The 21,602-nt window shown below is 46.5% G+C and overlaps 1 protein-coding gene across 8 annotated transcripts in view; it reads right to left on the reverse strand.

Annotated features, from left to right (window-relative positions):
• CACNA1A (calcium voltage-gated channel subunit alpha1 A) overlaps positions 1–15,165 on the reverse strand; it is a 255,543-nt gene extending 240,378 nt beyond the window's left edge. For 5 of the 8 annotated variants that reach the window (XM_044948208.2, XM_044948206.2, XM_044948210.2 and 2 more), the window contains exon 1: positions 13,790–15,165. In XM_044948208.2, the coding sequence (XP_044804143.2) occupies positions 13,790–14,082 (293 nt within the window). In that variant the 5' untranslated portion in view covers positions 14,083–15,165. The remainder of the gene's footprint in view (positions 1–13,789) is intronic. The other 3 variants (XM_044948209.2, XM_044948211.2, XM_044948204.2) reach the window with 2 other exon arrangements.
• Between the last annotated feature and the right edge of the window lie 6,437 nt (positions 15,166–21,602).

Genomic DNA, 21,602 nt, shown 5'->3' on the forward strand with positions numbered 1-21,602 from the left:
CATCATCTGAGAAACTGAAATAATAAATGTACAGTTATGATAGGAGATACAACACCCTTGTGCAGTGTGCACTCTGTACAACTCTACACAAGCCCTGATGTTGTTGTCCAGGAATATCTAGTGGCATGGAAATGTGTTTATAAAAGCTTATCTCCATAAGCATAGATGGAATGAAATAGATTAAAATGTCACCAGAGATTCACTCTGGATAGGAAAGTATGCATGTATTTCATATTCTTTGTACTTCAGATATTCAACAAATGAAGAGGATAGGCCTCCTGGAGGAGGTTACTTTTGGGCTGAGACTTAAACGAAGAGAAGGAGTCAGCCATTGGGAGACCTGGAGAAACAATGATGCAAGCGGCGGGAAGCGCCAGCACAGATGCCTACAGATGCAAAAGCCGGATTTGAGCAAAAAGGGTCAGTGGGGCTGAGACAGAGTGGAAGGGGTAGAGAATGGAAGAAATGAGATCAAAGACAAAACGGGGACTTTTTAGATCATGAGGGGCCTTGTAGAACCTAGTACGTCTATAATCTGCAATCTCTGACCAGTGAGGAAGCATCTGGGACATTTACCCAACCTACTTGGAAGAGAGATACTCCATTAGCCCACCACTATTAACCAAGGGAGCAAAATCCAAGGAATTCCACTTTTAGTCCCAGTACTGAAATTAAAAAAAAAAAAATGGAAGTGCTGTTTCCAGAATTTTAATAATCTTTTTCAAGAACACTGTTAATTTTCCTCATCACTACTCAACATTCGTGCATCGTACAATGTGGCAACTGTTGGGGGATATGAGGAAGGTACATCACTGTCCCCTGCCCTCAAGGAGCTTTCTAATTACAGGTAAGACACAAGCATACTGTCTTACTGCTTTTCACAAAGCAAGCAAGAGTCACTTAGCATTGAGGATGGTAAGTGGAAGGATTCAATCTCCAAGCCAATAAGAACATCAAATATCAGAGACCCAGACATGGACACCCACTCTTCCACACACCCTGAGATCTAACACCACCCATCCACCCACCCATCCATCCATTTCCATCCATCTATTCATCCATCCATTCATCTTTTTACTCTTCCATCCAGTCAGTCACCTGCCATCTATTATCCACTCATATATTTACCCATTCATCCTTTCTTTCCTTCATCATTCATTCATTCATCCATCTGTCCACCACCCATCTCCTTATCACCCATCAATCTACTTACCTACCCACTTATAACCCATCCATCCAGCATCATTCATCTTTTCTTTGTCTCATCCATCCATCCTGCCTGCCTTCATTCCATCTAACCCATTCACCTATTTGTCCATCTGTCCAACCATCCACAAATCTATCCAACTATCCACTCATCTGCATAAGATACTTCTCCCCTCTAAATCACAAATATTCATCAGTGATCCTAAACTTTAGACTCTGTTGTGATTAGGAACAGGCCAAATTGTTAAAATTCTACATTCTAACAACTCTTCCAAAAATTTTTGACTATTCTAATTTGTGCAAGACCCAAATGCTCCGAATCCTTATAAGACCTGCACAGAAGCTGGCCTATTCTCACTGGTTTGAAGTCTCTGATGTCTTCAAAGATGGTACACTTAGAAAGCAGGGTATGGTTAGAAGAAGGGGAAGTTGTGAGCAGACTGGAAAGAGCCTGGCAGTGGGGTATAGGGAATGGGAGAGGAAGTTGATCAGGGATATAGACAAGGATTGCTGAGATGAGAAAAAATTTGCCTGGGCCTTGGAATCATGGAATTCTAGTATCTACAAATATTGATAACATGACCCCCCGATTGTTTTCCCCTTGAATTCTACATTGGAGCAATGGTGGTTCAGTTGATAATCCAGGAAGATGGGGTCTCAAGATAGATACCAAAGAATAACAGAGATCAAGGGGATTAAGAGCCTTGGCAAGCAAAGGCAGAATAATAACTAATACTATGCAGCACGTAGGACTTTCCTGGTGGCTCAAGTGGTAACGAATCTGCCTGAAATGCAGGAAACCTAGGTTTGATCCCTGGGTTGGGAAAATCCCTTGGAGACGAGAATGGCAACCCACTCCGGTATTCTTGCCTAGAGAATTCCATGGACAGAGGAGCCTGCCAGGCTACAGTCCATGGGGTCGCAAAGAGTCAGACATGACTGAGCGACGAACACTTTCACTTTTACATAGCACCTACTATGTGTCACGCACTATTCCAAGCATTGGGTCAGAAAGGCCACTCAAATAAGCCCATCCTTCCTTCTTCCCTCTCATCGATCCATTGTTCCATCCATCCATATATAAACACATATAGTGCTAAGTTCCAGGCACTATTTTCTAAGCGTAACATGTATTAACTAATTTGATCTTCCCAGATAGGTGCTATTAGAACCCCCTTTAGACAAACTGGGAAACTGAGGCATAGAATAACTTAAATGACTTGAGCAAGGTCACACAGCTAGTGACTAGCAAGAGTTAGTATTGGAACCCCATTCCCCTGGCTCCAGAGTCCATGCTCTCAAATCAGCCCTGATACTCCTCTACTAACAGCAATTGCCAATGCCTAAGACACAGGTTGACTTTCAGAAGACAAGGAAGAACAGAGGCTGTCTGGCTGACCCAGCCCTTAGAGAGAAGGATGGGTAGACTGTGAAATGGCTTAGCCAGTGCCTGTCAGATGGCTGGTGTTCCATAAATGCTGATGAATCTCAGCTGATTCTAGCTGAAGCGACATTCCCAAGTACACAGACTAAAATTAACACCTTGAATTCATTCATTCCAAAATTATTTATTCAGTACTGCAGCACTGTTCATTATAGCAAAAAAAAAAACAAGAAACCTGGAAACATCCCAAATGTCCATCATCCAGGAAGGTGGATAAATTGTTGTATCATCACAGAATATAATATTATACGGAGAAAAATAAATGACCTCCAGCTACACTCAAATAAGAGAGATGAATCTTAGAAACATACAATTGAGTGAAAAAAGCAAGGGCAAGTTCCAGAAAGCTAAAAAGGCTCAGAAACCACAAAAGTAAAACATTAGAGTTAAGGCATATGTAAATGTGTGATAAAACATCTTTAAAAAGAAAGAAAGGGAATAAGACACACCCAATCCAGGGGCTTCCCTGGTGGCTCAGTGGTAAACAAGCCGCTTGCCAGTGCCAGAGACATGGGTTCGATCCCTGGTCTGGGAAGATTCCACACGTTGTGCAGAGTAACTAAGCCCATGCGTCTAACTACTGAGCTTGTGCTCCAGAGCCTGGGAACCAGAGCTACTGAAGCCCGCATGCCCTAGAGCCCGAGCTCCAATACAAGAGAAGCCACCACAATGAGGAGCCTGCACACCACAACCAGAGCGCAGCCCCTGCTCCCTGAAACTAGAGAGAGCCCATGCAGTAATGAAGACCCACCACAGCCTAAGTAAATAAATGAATAAATAAAATTGCACACCCAATCCAAGAGAGAGTGTTGCCTTTGGGGGAGTGAGTGGGGGAGGGGCGGGAAGCCAAGGCAGGGTCAGAGGCTATAGGTAGAAGTAAATTACTGAGCATGTTCTAGTTCAGAGGGATCCCCAAACCAGCAGGGTCAGCAGCTCCTGGGAACTTGCTAGAAATGAAAATTATAGGGTTCCACCCGAAACCTCTTGAATCGGAAACTCTGGGGGCAAAGCCCAACCACCTGTGCTTGCTTCAACAGCCCCCCAGGGCATAGCGGTGTGGGCCTAAGGGTAAGCATCTCGGCCCTGCAGCAGGTGCTGCTGATGCTGCAGGCCTGGGGACCACACTTTGGGAGCCACTGTTCTAGTTCTTGACTCAGGTAGCGGATCCATCAGTGTGTTTCCATATGGTATTAAAATAAATAAGGAAAAACAAACGAAAGGAGAGACAATATTCAGAATGTGTTGTGAACCCAGAACAGGATTAAAGCAAGTCACTGTTCAAATAAGGTGCAAGAAAACATCCCCGAGTCACGTATTCAGCTACAGTAGGTGCCAAGCACAGGGCCAGAGTGGTGACCACAGAGACCTTGCCCTGGCAGTCATGGACCTACAGTATCCATTCTGATACTCTCCCCCATTCTGATGCTTTTTACAAAACAATCATATCCACCACATGCTTTCATGTATCTTTTAATCCTCTCACGATCTCCTGGTTGTAGGACTATTATGCCCATTTTACAGATGAAGAGACTGAGGCACAGCTACTGGGAGTTGGAGCTAAGATGCACAACCGAGGCCACCTATTCCCAAACCCTTTGCTTCACCTCCACCAGTATCACCTTCCCTCCCAACCTCTTCTCCTTTTAGCCTCCAACCCTGGTGCTTATTACTCAAACAAGCACATCCCTCCATGGACACCACAAACATTTCATAGCAGCAAGTGAGGATCAGCAGAGGTTCCCATGCCCGTTATTACTAATAAAGGAAATAATAAAGGTTAATGGAACAAAAAAACACAACAAGTTCTCCAAACTTATGGTTGCTGGCAGGGGGCAGGGGAAGGATGGGGAGAAGGGACAGTTAGGGAGCTTGGGATGGACATGTACACACTGCTCTATTTCAAATAGATAACCAACAAGGACCTATTTTATAAGACAGGGAAATATCCCAATACAAAATAAGAAGTCTTTTTAAAACAAACAAACCAACCAAGAGTGCCTCTTCAAATACAGAAAAGCCCCTTGCCAAAAAAAATTTTTTTTAATTAAAATTAAATGGATAACCAACAAGGACCTGCTGTACAGCACAGGGCACTCTCTTCAAGGTTATGTGGCAGCCTGGATGGGAGAAGAGTTTAGGGGAGAATGGATACATGTATATGGATGACTGAGTCCCTTTGCTGTTCTCCTGAAACTATCACAACATTGTTAATCAGCTATACTCCAGGATCAAATAAAAAGTTTAATTAAAAAAAAAAGTTTTAAAAAAGGATATAGCAAGTTCTGCAAGGTCAGAAACTGGGTAACCCCCTCACAGAACAAGTTCTAGGTCTGTACCCAAGTCTCGTTTAAGACGAATCTGTCGGTTTTATTCTTAAGATCAGACTTCGCCCTCCTGCAAACGCTTGTATAAAAATACTTCAAAATTGGTTTAAAATTATATAATACTTTACGCACAGACCTAAAATGAGAACAGAACTTAACAGCATGAATATTATTTACTGGCAGGTGGGTGATGAAATTGCGTTTTCCTTCATTGCTCCATGGAGGGGGCGGCGTGAGCCTCTTAAATAGTGTTGTTGGGGGAAGGGCTGCTAATACCCGAGTTCCAGGTCCAACCTGAGTAAAGAACACCTTATAGGAAGACCCAAGAATGTTCCCAAGCTGAAAAGAAGATAAAGCCGCCTCTGACCCAAGAGAGACGACAAAACTTGATCCGTATTTAACTCTGGAATTTCGCGCTTCAGAGCTGGGATCTCTCTCGCATTAGCTGCCTTAAATAAGTAGCTTCCAAAAGCACAATTCATTCCAAGATAAAGTCTCAGCTTTTCAGAGGAAAAAAAGTTACTTATCTTCGTCTTTCCTGGGCACTGGCACCATCTCTGGCTCCCTACATCCCTGGGGTGTTAAGAATTCACTGGTAGATCGATAGCGAGCCGGAAGCAGCTGAATAGCACAGGGAGCTCAGCTTGATGCTCTTCAATGACCTAGAGGGCTGAGATGCGAGGGTGGGTGGGAGGCTCAGGAAGGAGGGGATATATGTATACCTATAGCTGACTCACATTGTTGTCCAGCAGAAACCAGCGCAACACTGCAATGCAATTATCCTCCAGTTAAAAAACAAAACTCAACAGTAGGGCCACCAAAGTCCTTGTTAGCCCCAAACTGCCGGGCTTTTCAAGATGTTAAAACCAGGACAGGGCCAGGCAAACTGGGACATCTGGTCACCCTACCCAGACAAGGACTAATGCCCGGTGGTTTTTGAACACCTGGATTCCTCTCCTGGAATGTTCCTTGTCTTCCTCTATGCTCCCAGGAAGTGAGGGAGAAGGAAGAAAGAAGAAAGATAGAAACCGTTGGGGGAGGTGGGGGGAATGTAATCTAACTGCAAAGCTGAGCAGCGGTCTACTGCTCAACTCTCAGGAGTTGCCCGGGACGGCCACAGCAACTGTCCTAGGCCTGCGGTCTCCATCCTGCGTTGGACCCTTTGGCTCAGAAGAAGGAGAAGGGGCGGGGCAGGGAAGCTAATTATACGCTTTGAAACTCCCTCACCTTGTCACCCACAAAGGAAGGAACCAAGGGAAAGGAAGACAATTTTACCTCAGACCAAAGAGAATAGAAAAATAGGTCAAGTGGCCATGTATTTCTCCTCCCCGCCCCCAACTTAAAGCTTCCAGAGAGAAAGGAGAACGCAAATGGGTTTCCAAAGGAGAAAGGGGGAGGGGAGGGATAAATTAAGGCTTTGGGATTGAGATAAACAGACTACTATATAAAAAATAGGCAAACAGCAAGGACCTGCTGTACAGCCCAGGGAACTATATTCAATAGTTTATAATAATCTATAAGGGAAAAGACTATGAAAAAAAACATATGCATAACTGAATCACTTTGCTGTATATCTGAAACTAACAACATTGTAAATCAATTGTATTTCAATTTAAAAGAAAAGGGTGCACGCTCAGATTAATAAATCCAAACCAGCCAGTCAACAGAGGGGCCCTTCTCTCCCACTCGTACCCAGAGAGCCTGGTTTCTAGACAACGTTTCCAAAATAGAACGTAAGGAGAAGAAAGTACTCTCCAATATGATGGTTCATGCATTTTGGAGCTTTCTCCGTAACAGGAAGCTGGGCTGAGCATTTCTCATGCCTGATCCCCTGTGACCTCCTCGAGAGTCTGCCCAGGAACATGAACTCAGAAGCAACAACCTCATCAACTGCATGAGGAAACTGAGGCTCTGATGCTCAAGGCCGCTCGTGAGTCATCTGAACCCAGGCCTGGCTGACCTAAAGCTCACAGTGCTCTCCCTCACCTCTGTTATATTTCACGGTACCATCTGCATCCCTTTATGAGGAGTTGAGTTAGCATCCCTGGAAATGTATTAACTGGGGTTTCAGGATGAACGATGGACCCCATATCTCTGGACTGATTCCACCTTCCTAGTGGTGCCTTCCATTGTTGAAGGAGTGCATGTGTGTGCTTGCCACTGGGCGAGCAATGGGGCGGGGTGTCCATAAACTCCAGGTACCTAATAGAAATCAAGCCTGAATATTCACTGGAAAGGGACTGATGCTGAAGCGCCGACACTTTGGCCACCTGATGTGAAGAGCCGACTCACTGGAAAAGACTCTGATGCTGGGAAAGACTGAGGACAGGAGGAAAGGGGGTGGTAGAGGATGAGATGGCTGGATGGCCTCACTGACTCAGTGGACATGAATTCGAGCAAACTCCGGGAGATAGTGCAGGACAGGGAAGTCTGGCGTGCTGCAGTCCATGGGGTCACAAAGAGTCAGATATGACTTAGCTACTGAACAACAACCCAGCAGATGTCCCCTCAAAAGCCCCAGAGAAAGACTTCACTCTCAAGGGGCCACTGCTCCCCAATTTCTCAAGCACTAACACTTCAGAGATCTTCTTTGGTCTAATAACCTCATGTACACACATGCTTCCCATCATCCCACCATCCAAACCTAAGACCCACTGAAAACCTAAAACATGGGTACATAGGTGAATCAGATCCCTATAATTTGGAAAATGGGTAAAGAAGGGCATTTTTGTCATTCATTGGACAAACATTTATGGAGTACCTACTTTGTGCCAAACGTGCTTGGGTGACAGAGGGGAAGAGGGTGATGGGCAAAGGTCTCACAGCCTCAGAGGTCGACTTTTTATTGCCGAGGCACCAAACCAAAGCACCCCTCTCCATCAGAGACCTCCTTCTGCTGCACTGGAGACCCCACTCCGTTGCTAGACTTCAAACCAGAGCAGGCACATAGCTTCAAATGACATCCTCACCCCTTCTAATTTCTCCGACTGGCACTTAATGCTATCACTTCTGCTACTCTCCACACATCCACAACCCTTTATGCTAAACCCTTGAGGCCAGACGCACTTTGGAGCTTAGAACACGCTGCTTTTAAAGGGATCACAGGATGGGAATGCAAAATGGCACAACCACTTTGGAAAACAGTTTGGCATTCTCTTACAAAGCTAAACACATTCTTACCACATAACCCAGCAAACCTACTCCTGGGTATTTATCTGAGAAATAAAATGTACATTCCCAAATGTTCCCACTAAAACCCATCTACCAATGTTTGTAGCAGCTCTATTCAAAATTGCCCAAACTGGAAACACCCCAAATGTCCTGGGAAATGGAAGAAAGCACTCTGCTCCAACCATCCCATGGAATACGACTCAGCACTCAAAGAATGAATAAATGATACACACAACAACATGAGTGAATCTCAAAAGCTGCGTACTGTCTGATTCTATCTATATGACCTCCTACAAAAGGCAAAACTGTAAGGATACAAAGAGTCTTCTCAGATAGCTCAGTGGTAAAGAATCTGCCTGCCAATGCAGAAGCCACGATCCCTGGATTGAGAAGATCCTCTGGAGGAGGAAATGGCAACCCACTCCAGCATACTTGCCTAGGAAATCCCATGGACAGAAGAACCTGGTGGTCTACAGTCCATGGGGTGGAAAAGAGTCGGACACAACTTTGTGACTAGACAACAGCAATAAGGATGGAGAAAAGATCAGGGCTTGCATGGTGGGATGCTGACTCAGAGAGGACCAGGGGATATTCTAGGTTGATGAAATTATTCCCTATTTTGATTCTGGTGTTGGCTACATGACTGCATGCATCTGTCAAAACTCAGAACTGTACGCTTAAAAGGGTGAATTTCACTGGAAGTAATTTATATTGAATACTTCAATAAACCCGGTTTTTGAGAAAAAGAAAAAAAAAAAAAGGCTGCATCTATGATGTGACCTGGATACTCCAAGTATAACTTGTGGACAAACAGCATGGTCAATCCTTGGAGGCCTGTTAGAAAAGACCCCACCCCAGTGACTTCATGGTGCAATGGTAGCCTGTCTGACTCCAGCATGAGTGCTAAGTTGCTACAGTTGTGTCTGACTCTGTGACCCCATGGACTGTAGCCCACCAGGCTCCTCCGTCCATGGGATTCTCCAGGTAAGAATACTGGAGTGGGTTGCCATGCCCTCCTCCAGGGGAATCTTCCTGACCCAGGGATGGAAGACCCACGTCTCTTCCGTCTCCTGTATTGGCAGGTGAGTTCTTTACCATTGAGTCACCTGGAAAGCCCCATCTGACTTCAAACCCCACTCCAAACCTGCTGGACAAAACTCACCATTTTAACAAGGCAATCCTCACACTCAGTTAAGTCTAGAAAGTACTACAATGTATAAATAACACTTGCAGTGGGGTGGCTGGAGCAGCACCCCAGAAACAAGCATACCTACCATTTCTTCAGTAAAATATACCAAAATGCACACCACGCTAAGTTGCTTCAGTCATGTCCAACTCTTTTCAATCCTATGGACTGAAGCCTGCCAGGCTCCTCTGCCCATGGGATTCTCTAGGCAAGAATACTGGAGTGGGTTGCCATATCTTTTCCTCCAAGGGATCTTCCCAATCCAGGGAGTGAACCTGCATCTCCATGCCTCCTGCATCAGTAGGTGGGTTCTTTACCACTAGCGCCATCTGGGAAGCCTAAAATGCACACCAAGTAGGATCAATGAAGACTGTAAATTAAGAGTAGACAGTGGGGTCAGCTCCAGGTAGGTTTTTAACTCCTCAGTGAGCTGATCTTTTATTTGTCAGGATTTGGGGATTGTGGAGGGGAAAAAAAAAAAATCCCAAGGGAAAAGTCACACTAATTTCTACTTCACCGAGTTTTGCTCTTCTGGAAATATCTGCCACACTGATCTAGGAGAAGAATCAGATAGCCATTCTCCCTTGCCCTTCTAGCACGATCTACTTTTCTGGGTGGGCCAAGGCTCTGATAATATGCTCCAACATCTCCCAGGGCGTCGACGTCTGCTTCCGATACAGAACATTCCTCTTTAGAGAGTTTTTTATTAAAAAAAAAAAAAAAAGTGGGCATCTGATGTGAGGGGACTCTGGGTTTCTCACTGAGATTCCTGAAAACGAAGGGTGAAAACCTGGGATCCTGCATGTGCTTCAGGAGAAGGAGCAGGATAAGACAGAGACCAGAGTCTGCGGCTCTTGCCATGGCCCACATTCCTACACAGTGCTCAGGGGACGATCTGCTGGCATCAGCGGGGCTGGAGGAAGATGACATTCACACTGGCACCGGGGAGAGCGTCAGGAGTGAGTGGCATTAAATGGGGGCTTGATGAAGGTTGACAGATGTGCCTTATTGAGCTGACAGATTTGAGCTCTTTAGAAGTCATCATCAGAGCCCGTCACAGCCATATTTAAATCAGCCTTCCCATCCACGAGAACACGGAACCCAGGTGTGTGGTCCAGACAGCTCTGCTGACTGGACTCCTTCGAGAGTGAAGAAAACCAATGGAAACCCGAACATCAAAGATTTCCATGTGGGTTTTCTGACTTAGGAAGAGAAAAATGAAATTCCTGAGAATCTCTTTAAATCTGCTGGCTTCAAGCTGAAGCTGCCGAGGACAGTGGGGTGCGGAAATGAAGCTGGGGGCAGGGTGGTGGATCACAGTGGCCACGTGCCCATGAGCATGGAGAATGCAAGGTTGCACCCTCCGCCAGCATACCATGCTGGAATTTGCATGTGGAGGTAACGCTTAGGCCCTAGGAGCCCACAGCCAAGTTCATGGGACGTGTAATGACTTCTCCTTCACATGACAGTGAGAAATCTGCTTTGCCCGCTCACCTGCGACCCTCAGTAAATGCTACTTCCAAGTACACGTCATCCGCTCTTCGGTACAAACTCAAAGAGAAACGCCTTCCCCACAAAGTTCCACCAGAGACACACACAAGAATGTTCCCAGCACCACAGTCTGGAAACCACTCAAATGGCCCTCAACCATAGAACGGAGAGCTACACTGCAGAGAGTCAACAATAAAGTATCACACAGTGTTGAGAAGGAAAACCAACAATGACCTGAAGTGACATGGATCCATCTCACAGACAGATTGTTGAGCGGGAAAAAAAAAAAAAAAGCCAGACACAGAGGAACACAGCCTCTGACTCCATTTCCAGGAGGCTTAAAAGGAGTCCAAATGAACCCATGGGGTCAGAAGTCGGGGTAGCGGTAACCCTTGTAGGGGGATTAACTGGAAGGGGGCAGGAGGGGACTTTTGGGGAGCTGGTCACTTTCTTTTCCTTGGCCCAGATGCTAATGGCATGAATGTTCACTTACTAAGCTGGACTTGACTTGGGTACTTTCCTCTCTCTATATAAATACAGGGAAATATATACATATATGTAAGTCTTTATTTTTAAAGTTCTAAATAAGTACTTAAACACATTTTTGAATGGCAGAAATATTTGGATACTCAAGTCAATGTTCTGCCCCGGTACCCTGACTCCTCCGTGTTTCCATACATCCCGTCTCTTTGCGCTGGCCCAGATTTCCTTACCCAGCCCCCATCTCTCTGTCCCCTCCCCTCTCATCCTCTCTCCTTCCCACCCCCTCCCCAGAAAGCTCAGTCCTGGATGACTCTGCTTGGGGACAGATTGGGGGAGTGGAGAGCTCTCTCCTTTGACCCTTTGAGAGCGGGACTGTATAATGTGTTTGCTGCCTCAGGCCCAGAGAGTGAACAGAAACTGACTGCAAACAGCAAAATGCACAAACTCATCACGAAGCTCCTGAGAGCATGAAAGCCAGAGAAAACCTCTCAAGGACCGAGTACTCCCAGGTCACCTGCATCTCTCTTTTAAGATTCCTCCTTCCAAAGGACTGTTGCCATCCCCTCCCCAACAGTCCTCTGATCTGCAGGATTCAAGCTGGACTGGGGTGAGCTAAGGACACATTTGGACTCCCACCTTCTTCCTTTCCTCTTAGAAGACTCTAAATCCAGGCTCCGGAAGGCAATCTAAAGCCATTTTCAACCCGGAAACCTGTCAGCCCAGTGAATCCTTCCTGGGCACCCCCAACTTATCTGATCCTGCACACACTGACATCTTGCCATTCTCTGTGCCCCCCTACTCCTCCAGGGATTGAGGGGAGACAGGCAGAGTGAATACAAGACGCCGGACCATTTCAACAGATCATCACAAGGTTGAAACTTGGGAGGCAAAGACCTGGCTCCTGCCTGGGGCACCCATCAAAATGACATTGTGATTAGTGTACACCCCTCCCAAAAGACAGCCGCTGAACCTCTGAATTTTCACCACCCTCCAAGTAGACGGTTCACACACACTCCAAAAGCTCAGAGCCCTCTGTTGCAGTTTCGGCGCCCAGAAGCCCAAATCCTGCTCAAAGTGGATCCACCAGCCAACATATTCCTCCAATAAGCAACCCCAAGACCACCCAGGGCTCAGCCTTGTAGGGTGTATAACAGTCAAAACCATATGCAAAGAGGATGGGGGGCTCATCAGTGAAGCCCAGGGACCCAGCCAGTCCTGTTCATTTTTACTCTGAGGGCAGCCAGTTGGAACCCAGCCGAGGAGCGGCACACTTGGGCACGGCACGGTGTCCGGCCAGCCTGGGGAGCAGGGTGCATTCCCCCCACTTGGAATCTGGGTCATGCTTAGATAACTGCTAGAAAGCCCGACTAATTACCCATCCTTGCCTGCCTACATCTCAACAGATGTTAAGCCCTCCTCAAGGTTTATTTCAAGCAGGCACGAATTTAAAGAAACACGGGGGGATCTGCATTTTAATAGCATCTCCACAGAGGGAAATCTGGACTCCACCTTCTTCCTCTGGAGCTTTAATTTAAAAAAAAAAAAAAGGCATTTACCTGCCCGAGATGTCCACATGGAGGCTGACTCTCCTGGTGTCCCCTCCTGGGTCTCTAGGGTGGAAGAAGCCGATTCCAACCCAAGGCCTGACACGGCACCCCAGGAAGGACCCGGCACCTCATTTTCTCTTGTCCTGTCTTTCTTATGGAAGTGGCCCATCCTGGGTCTTTCAGGTCAGGGCCCCAGATGGGGCAAACTGGGATGTATCCTACACCCCGAAAGATGATGAGATCCCTAATCAGTGGCAGAAGGCAATGGAACCTGCAGACATGGGGGAGAATAAATGCCCCTCATCCCTTCCCAGCCAGCGGCCCACTAGGGAATGTTCATTCTGGCCAGTGCTGGCCCCTCCGTATGAAGGCCATATGCTCTCATACTGGCTCTTGGCCCTGGGTGCCCCTAGGTCCCCTCCTTGAGAGGGCGGCCCCCAACCTCGGGGCCAGCAGAGGTGGAGAGGCCTGAGAGCTGAGACTGGGCCCGGCTCTAGAGATAACCGTGGACTCTGGTGAGGGGCAGCTAGGGAAACCCAGCCAAGGCCTTCCCCCGCCCCGGTCCTTCCCCTGCCCTGGCCAGAGCGCCCAGGCCCTGGCCGGGTCCATGCTCATTCCGGAGAACTCTGACCCACCCGGAACTGGCTCTAAAGGCCCCTGTACGACCCCCAGGGCCCAGCCCTCCTTCCGAAATCGGTCCTTAGAAGGAATCCACTCCCCCTGGCACCCCCCCAACCCCAAGCCTGCACAGTAGCTCAACCCAAATCGGGGTGGAGAGACGCTCCGCACTCCTCCCTGGTGCCCCCTCTCCCACCCCCTGGAAGACCCCCCCACCACTACCTCCCATCAACCCCCGGGTCTCTCTCCCAGCCTGGAAGAGGGGAAGCGGAGGGAGGAGGGGGAGGCGCAGCTGCCGGGGGTTCGGGGCAAAGGATATGGCCATTCGGTGATCTTTTTGGCGTATTTTCTCACCACGTTGTCCTCGCTGAAGAGGAATAGAGACCGGTTGACCGTGAGGCAGTTCTGTCGGACGGGGATGGGGTTGTAGAGGGCCATGGTCCGCGCTCTCTGCGCCATTGACTGCTTGTACATCCTTTGCGCCCCGGGCTGCCCGCCCTGCCGGCTGCCCCCGGCTCCTCGCCCGCCTCCGGCGCCCACGACCACCCCGGCGGCTGCCCCGGAGCCTCCTCCCCCGTAGCGGGCCGGCATCTCGTCTCCGAAGCGGGCCATTCTGCAAAGAGCAAAGGGCTCCGGGTTACGCTGCGGCGAACGATGCGGAAGGCGCCGCCGCCGCCGCCGATGCTGTGAAGACGGCGGCCGGAGCTGCGACTGCGGAGACGCTCCACGGCCCAGCCCATCGGGCGGCGGCGGCTCGGCGCCTCGGGTCGGGGGCTCACAAGGCGGCTGCCCGGCCCCAGCCGGGGATAGCAGCAGCTCGGGACATCTTCCTGGCTGACCCCGGAGAAGGAGGGGCTGGAGGAGGGTGCGGGGGCGGGGCGCGGGGGCCGGGGAAGGGGGGAGGGGAGAGAGAAGCGAGGCAAAAAATAACCGAGGAAGGAATCCAGGCAATCCCCAATCCACCCACTCCGGAAAAAAAAAAAAAAAAAAGGGAGGGTGGGGGGAAAGGCAGTTTAAAAAAAAAACGCACACCCCCTTTAAGACTCGAAGGATTTGCAAAGGACTCCCCCCGGGACGCAGTGGAAGCTTCAAATCCCCTCCGGGGTCCGGGTCAGGCTGGCATCTTGCAAAAGCAGTGCGCTCGGCCCATTAAAACAATTTTTATTAAAAAAAAAAAAAAAAAAGGCAAGTCTTTCCTGGGGGGGAGGGGAAAGGCAGCCCCCAAATTAAAAAAGAAAAAAAAAAGAAAGAAACAACCCTTTCTGTTTTGAGTTCCTAGACCTTAAAAATGCTGAAAGATCTGTAGCCAAAAAATTAAATTAAGAGTATTAAGGGGAAAGGAAAGAAGGGGAAGGGGGAGGGAAACACTCCGAAGAGGTCTTAAGGAGTCTTGAAGCCGCAGGGTCCCGGTGATTTTTTTTTTCCTTCCTGAATCACCAGCGGCTGCCTCTTCTGCCCAAGGAGGAGTGTGAATGTGCGTGTGCGCGCAGCGTTTCAGTCAACCGTGCCTCATCTTGGGGTTAAATTGCAGCAATGAAATCCTGAAAATTCCCAACAAGAGGGAAAAAAAGAAAAAAAAAAACGAGAGAGAGAGCGCGAGAAGGGGAGAGGGATGCGCGGTTCTCTTAGCCGCTCAATAGCTGCTCCGGATGCTGCAATGCCTAGCGTCCACCACCCCTCTCCCCGCCCCAATGCCTCCTCCTCCTTCTTTAGATTTTGCTAAAATAAGACTGGTGTGGAAGGATGGCGGGGGGAAGAGGAAAGAAGTGGGGGAAACGGGCGCAAAGGTCTGAACCACTGGCCAGCGAAGCTCCAAAGAGGAGCGTTTGATGAGTTTAACGGGAGAAAGACCCACCCCAAGTGGGGGACACATGATGGCCCGCGACCAATCGCGGAGGCGCGAGGGGACCTGGCTCCGCGGAGTTTTGTGGGGGAGAGAGGGGACAGCCGGATGGTCGGGTGGCAAGGGGGAAGTTGGGACGACAGATTTCTCCTCCCTTGGGAGGAAACCTTGTTTTCCAACGGGTTCCATTTCGGTTGCAGACAGCCGGACACTCCCAGCATCTTGCAAGGAGAAGGAGGGAGGAAGAAACTTACAGACAGAGAAGGATGGAGATGCAAGTCTAGGGTCCTCTACCCAAATTTGCTCTATTTAGCATACACCAATTTGAAAAACCGGGAGCATGGTTTGATGGCACTTCTGTGAAAGTTTCAAATCACCGAGGCCCTGCAAACTGGAATGAAATATTGACCCCTATCTTCGGAAAGACCCTCAGGGGTGTCAAATCTGAATGGCCAGGAGCAGATAACTAACCAGGTCCTGCTTGGCTGGATAAAGGTCTGGCTTATGTGTGTCCCATGGTGTTTGCTTCCCTCCAGAGCCACTACAGGGCCCTTTTTATATTGTGAAACTGAAAACACACAGAAAAATACCCAGAGCATAAATACACAGTTTAAGAATTTGCTGTGAAACACACACACATGAAACCAACACCCAAGTTCAGATGGAAAGGGCACCTTGCTGCCTCTCTGGAAACAGACATATACCCATTCTCCTCAGTAATGTAACCACATCCTGACTTTATGGTATTAATAACCTTGCTCTTCTTTATACTTTTACTACTTTACTGTGCATTCCTAAACAATACAGTTCCACTTTGCATCTCCTTAGATTTTATATGAGTATGTGTGTGTGTGCTACATCACTTCGGTCGTGTCTGACTCTTTTGCAACCCTATATAATGAATCACTTTGCTGTATGGCAGATTTTAACACAACATTGTAAATCAACTGTAATTCAATGAAATAAGATTTTTTTTAAATTGTCTTTAAGATGCATCTACTTTTGTCACATGTAACTGCAACTGATCACATTTTCACTGCTGTATAGTATTTCAATGAAAGAATAGCCAGAATCTGTTTACCCATTATCTTCTTGATACATATCTAAGTTGTTTCCAGTTGAGGCTCTTAAACAAATTCCTGCTTTGAGTAATCCTGGTTCCTGTAAGTATACATTTCTATAGGAAGAGCCTTAAGCATGGAATTTCTGGGTCCCAAGTAGCATATCTTCAGATTTGTAATATGTCATTAAACTGTCTTCCAAAGTGGTTTCTTTCTACCAAGAAACCACTGAATTTTCACAAAAGCAATATATCGACTGGAAGGCAGGAGTGAGGGAGGAGAAAGGGAAGAGGATGAAGAAGATAAATATTTTTCCAAGCTTCAGCTGGTCAAATCCTAGTTAGTGCTCTCCCATCAGTATCTGTATCAGTATTGTATCAGATACTGTTTCAGTATCTCCAGGAGGAGAAGGGGACAACAGAGGATAAGATGGTTGGATGGCATCTCCGACTCGACGGACATGAGTTTGAGCAAGCTCCGGGAGTTGGTGTTGGACAGGGAAGCCTGGCATCCTGCAGTCCATGGTGTCAGAAAGAGTCAGATAGGACTGAGTGACTGAACTGAACTGAACATCAGTATTTGAATTCATTTGAAACACACCAGAAAAGGTGACTTTACATAAATTCTCCATTCTGTGCCTGTGGGTAAGACTTTACAGGTTGCTTGTAGCACTTTTGAGATTTTCTATCTTGTCAAGGTATGGACAAAATGATTAAACCAAGAGTGATCAGAGTTGCAAGGAAATGGGTTGTGTAGGATTCTCAGTAAGCATTGAAGATTTTTCTACTTAATGTTTCAGAATTCAAAGGCAAATAGTTAATATGAATTGAGAAGTAATCTCACATGCACAGATGTAAACAGCCAGTCATATTAGAAGGCTGCATTGCAAAGCGAACTTATGCACATAATTTGTGATGATGGACTTTCCTGAGAAGACAGTTGAGTTTCATAGCATAAGCATTACCTACAGGGATTTCTAAAGATCCCAGAGCTTTTCAGAAAAGAGTTAACTCCTCACTGGGAAAGTCCTTACTAAGATGAAACATCTACAAGTCTTCATAGAAGCCCAACTTTACAGATGGAAATACTGAGGCTAAGAGAGAATTTTAAAACATGCCCAGGTCACTAATGGGTCTGAAACTACTTCTGCCTCTATTGGGTGGAGAGAATTTGATAGAAACACTTTGGAAAACTGGCCATTTTTTCCAATGCTGAACATTTGAATACCCTGTGACCCAGGATTGGCACTCCTGGGTATATACGCAAGAGGAATGAGGATGTAAGTGGATGTAAGTCCACTCCCTGGGATGTGAATAGCATCATATTCATACTAGTTAAAGACTGGAAACTTCCCAAACATCTACCAATAGCAGAATAGGTCAATGCACTGTGGAGTGTTTGCACAAGGAGCCCTCTGCAGCAATAATGACCAGTTGGCAGCCACACACAAGTGCTTGGATGAGTCTCACACACACCATTTTGTGCCAAAGGAGCCAGGAGTACAATAGAACATGGTGTGGAATCTCTTGTTATATAAAGTTCAAAATGGGCACAATGAATCCATGCTGTTAGAAGCCAAAGTAGTAGTCACCCTGGAGGGCTGGGGAGAAACTGGCACAAGGGGTGCCTTCTGGAAGCTTCTTGATCTGAGTGGTAATGATACGGGTGTATTCACTTTGTAAATACTGTGCATTTGGTAAGATTTCATTAAGCTACACCTATGAGTTGTATGGTTTTCTGTGTGTCCTCCAGCTCAATAGAAAATGTTTGGAATGCTTCTGAATGTAGATTTCAGGGATCACTACTCATGATAGTGATCTGTGATAGTTCTCCTTGTGGACTTGAACCATGAAGTCCTACAACAAACTTTGGCAGCCTTTTCACTAGAAGACAAAGAGAAATCTTCCTAGATGCCCTGACCCAAGTCCAGACAGGAGACAAGCCGGCTGCTTGTCAGAACTGCCTGCAAAGTGTTGTAAAAATTTTGAGTCCTGGGCCTTCCTTCTGCCCTGACTTTCATTCAGCCAGTCTATAGGGGTACATCTAGGTTTGCTAATCACTGCTCTGGAACAGACAAACTTACTATTCCTATCTTGCCATTCTCTAGAGTTATCAAAGCAAAGAGGAACTAAAGAGCCTCTTAATGAAAGTGAAAGAGGAGAGTGAAAAAGCTGGCTTAAAACTCACCGTTCAAAAAACTAAGATCATACTATCCAGTCTCATCACTTCATGGCAAATAGATGGGGAAAAAATGGAAACAGTGACAGACTTTATTTTCTTGGGCTCCAAAATCACAGCAGATGATGATGCAGCCACGAAATTAAAAGACACTTGCTCCTTGGAAGACAAGCTATGACAAACCTAGACAGCATATTAAAAAACAGAGACCATCACTTTGCCGACAAAGGTCCATATAGTCAAAGCTATGGTTTTTCCAGTAGTCATGCACAGATGTGAGAGTTGGACCATAAAGAAAGCTGAGCACCGAGGAACTGATGCTTTTGAACTGTGGTGTTGGAGAAGACTCTTGAGAGTCCCTTGGACTGCAAGGAGATCCAACCAGTCCATTCTAAAGGAGATCAGTCCTGGGTGGTTCATTGGAAGGACTGATGCTGAAGCTGAAACTTTGGTCACCTGATGTAAAGAGCTGACTCATTGGAAAAGACCCTGATGCTGGGAAAGATTGAAAGCAGGAGGAGAAGTGGGTGACCGAGGATGAGATGGTTAGATAGCATTACTGACTGAATGGACATGAATTTGAACAAACTCTGGGAGATGGTGAGGGACAGGAAAGCCTGGTGTGCTGCAGTTCATGGGGTTGCAAAGAGTCAGACATGGCTTAGTGATTGAACAATAAGAATTATCAATGGTGGCAATGCTGGCATTTTTGATGTAAGTTTTTGGCGTTTAAGTGTCTGGTACATCCTGGGCTGTTCAGCACCCCTGGCATATGCCCACTGCAGGGTCAGTAGCATTCCAGTCTTGTGAAAAGCAAAAATACCCCCACCCATTTCCAAATCCACCCTCCCCCTGTCAAAGTGGCAGAAGAGTCTATACTTTCATCTCACCAGATGGTATTCCCAAAGCTTGCTTAACTCTAAAGTTTGACATGGTGGAGTTCCTCTCTCTTTCCTCAGAAACTTCCAAACTTTCTCTCAATTGCTCTATTTCCCTTTTCTGGAAAGAACTCAACTCACGCACGCTAAAGTGTGACAGGGATCTAATGGGTTCACTTTTCAAAGACCAAAAATTTCTATATAGCCAAAGGAATGAATCTCTAATATTGGAATCTTACATACCATCCAGCAAATGGAAGTGGATGGGCAAGAAATCATCATAGACTCCTCAAATTAGTGCAGTAGGTAGCTCCTTGTCCTCTTTCCACCATTAATCCAAATTAGTAAACACCGACCCAGTAGAAAGATTTAGAAACTCATTAGCATTGCAGACAGAAGCAGTTTAATAGTGGGCCTCTAAAAATCAGTCTTAGCCACTGGTTCTAATCTTTAACACATTTGCAAGCTGGAGACTTAATTTATCAATCAGCAGCAGCACTACCAGACTGGCTTTGAGAATTATATTCAATTGAACAGTGCAGGCATCTCTGAAATAAATGCCCTAAATAAATAACTGCAAATTGCATTCATTTGGCTGCTAAAACAATTATCAACTAATCCAGTCATTTTGAGTTGCAAGAATGGATCAGCCAAAAGACATTTGGTCTCCAACTTCTGGTCTGGATACTCATTGGGAGTGAGTACCAAGATCTTTGGGAGTTGAAGGGTATAAACACAAAAACCAAATCTGATAATCCAGACATTTCCAGGTCATGATGTAGGCACTCAAGAGTGAATCCAGAGATGAAATATGGCTGTCACTCCAGGCATAACATTGCATAGCAGTATTTCCAAAAACAAAGGAGATAGAGTCAAATTCTGGGTGCAGACTCAGGTAAAAATCATAGCTCTAACACTTCCTAGCTGTGAGCTCTTGGGAAAGTGCTTAACCTCTCTGAACCTCAGTTTCTTTGTGTAAAATGGAGACATGACTCCTTGCGCCACAGATTACTGTAAGGATTAATTAAGACAAAGCCAGTAAGCATGCACAATGACTAATATATAATAAGCAATCCAAGAATGATGGTAAATAGATTTTTTTTTAATCACCAGAGTCTGGAGAGATTGTCCATGTTCATGGATAGGAAAACTCAATACTAATAAAAGACAGTTATCCAAAATACTAAAAGAATTCTTAAGACTCAACAATAAGAACACAAACCTGATTTTTAAATGGGTCAAAGATCTCAAAAGACACCTTGCCAAAGAAGATATACAAATGGCAGATAAGCATGTGAAAAAATTCCCCACCTGGTATGTCATCAGGGAAATGCAAACTAAAGCAATGAGACACTGCTACAGACTTATTAGAATGGCTAAAATCCAAAACCCTGACAGCATCAGACACTGGTGAGGATGTGGAGCGACAGGTACTTTCACTCACTGCTGGCAGGAATGCCAATGGTACAGTTACTTTGGTTTCTTAGAAAACTAAACTCACTCTTGTCATACAATCCAGCAACAGTGCTACTTGGTATTTACCCAAAGGAGTTGAAAACTGCTGCTGCTGCTGCTGCGTCGCTTCAGTCGTGTCCGACTCTGTGTGACCCCATAGACGGCAGCCCACCAGGCTCCCCCGTCCCTGGGATTCTCCAGGCAAGAACACTGGAGTGGGTTGCCATTTCCTTCTCCAATGCATGAAAGTGAAAAGTGAAAGTGAAGTCGTTCAGTCGTGTCCGACTATTAGCAACCCCATGAACTGCAGCCTACCAGGCTCCTCTGTCCATGGGATTTTCCAGGCAAGAGTACTGGAGTGGAAACTATGTCCATACAAAAACCTGCACACAGTTGCTCACATTAGCTTTATTCATAATTGCCAAAACTTGGAAGAACCAAGACATCCGTCAGTACATGAGTGGATAAACTGTGGTATATCCAGACAATGGAATATGGCATGCATGCGTGTGTGGTCAGTCAGTTCAGTCATGTCCGGCTCTGCAACCCTGTGGACTATAGCCCACCAGACTCCTCTGTCCATGGGATTCTCCAGGCAAGAATACTGGAGTGGGTTGCCATGCCCTCCTCCTCCAGGGGATCTTCCTGACCCAGGGATCAAACCCACATCTGCATTGCAGGCAGATTCTTTATCCACTGAGCCACCTGGGAAGCCCC

This window comes from Bubalus bubalis, chromosome 9 (assembly GCF_019923935.1).
Source record: "Bubalus bubalis isolate 160015118507 breed Murrah chromosome 9, NDDB_SH_1, whole genome shotgun sequence".
Taxonomy (NCBI): domain Eukaryota; kingdom Metazoa; phylum Chordata; class Mammalia; order Artiodactyla; family Bovidae; genus Bubalus; species Bubalus bubalis.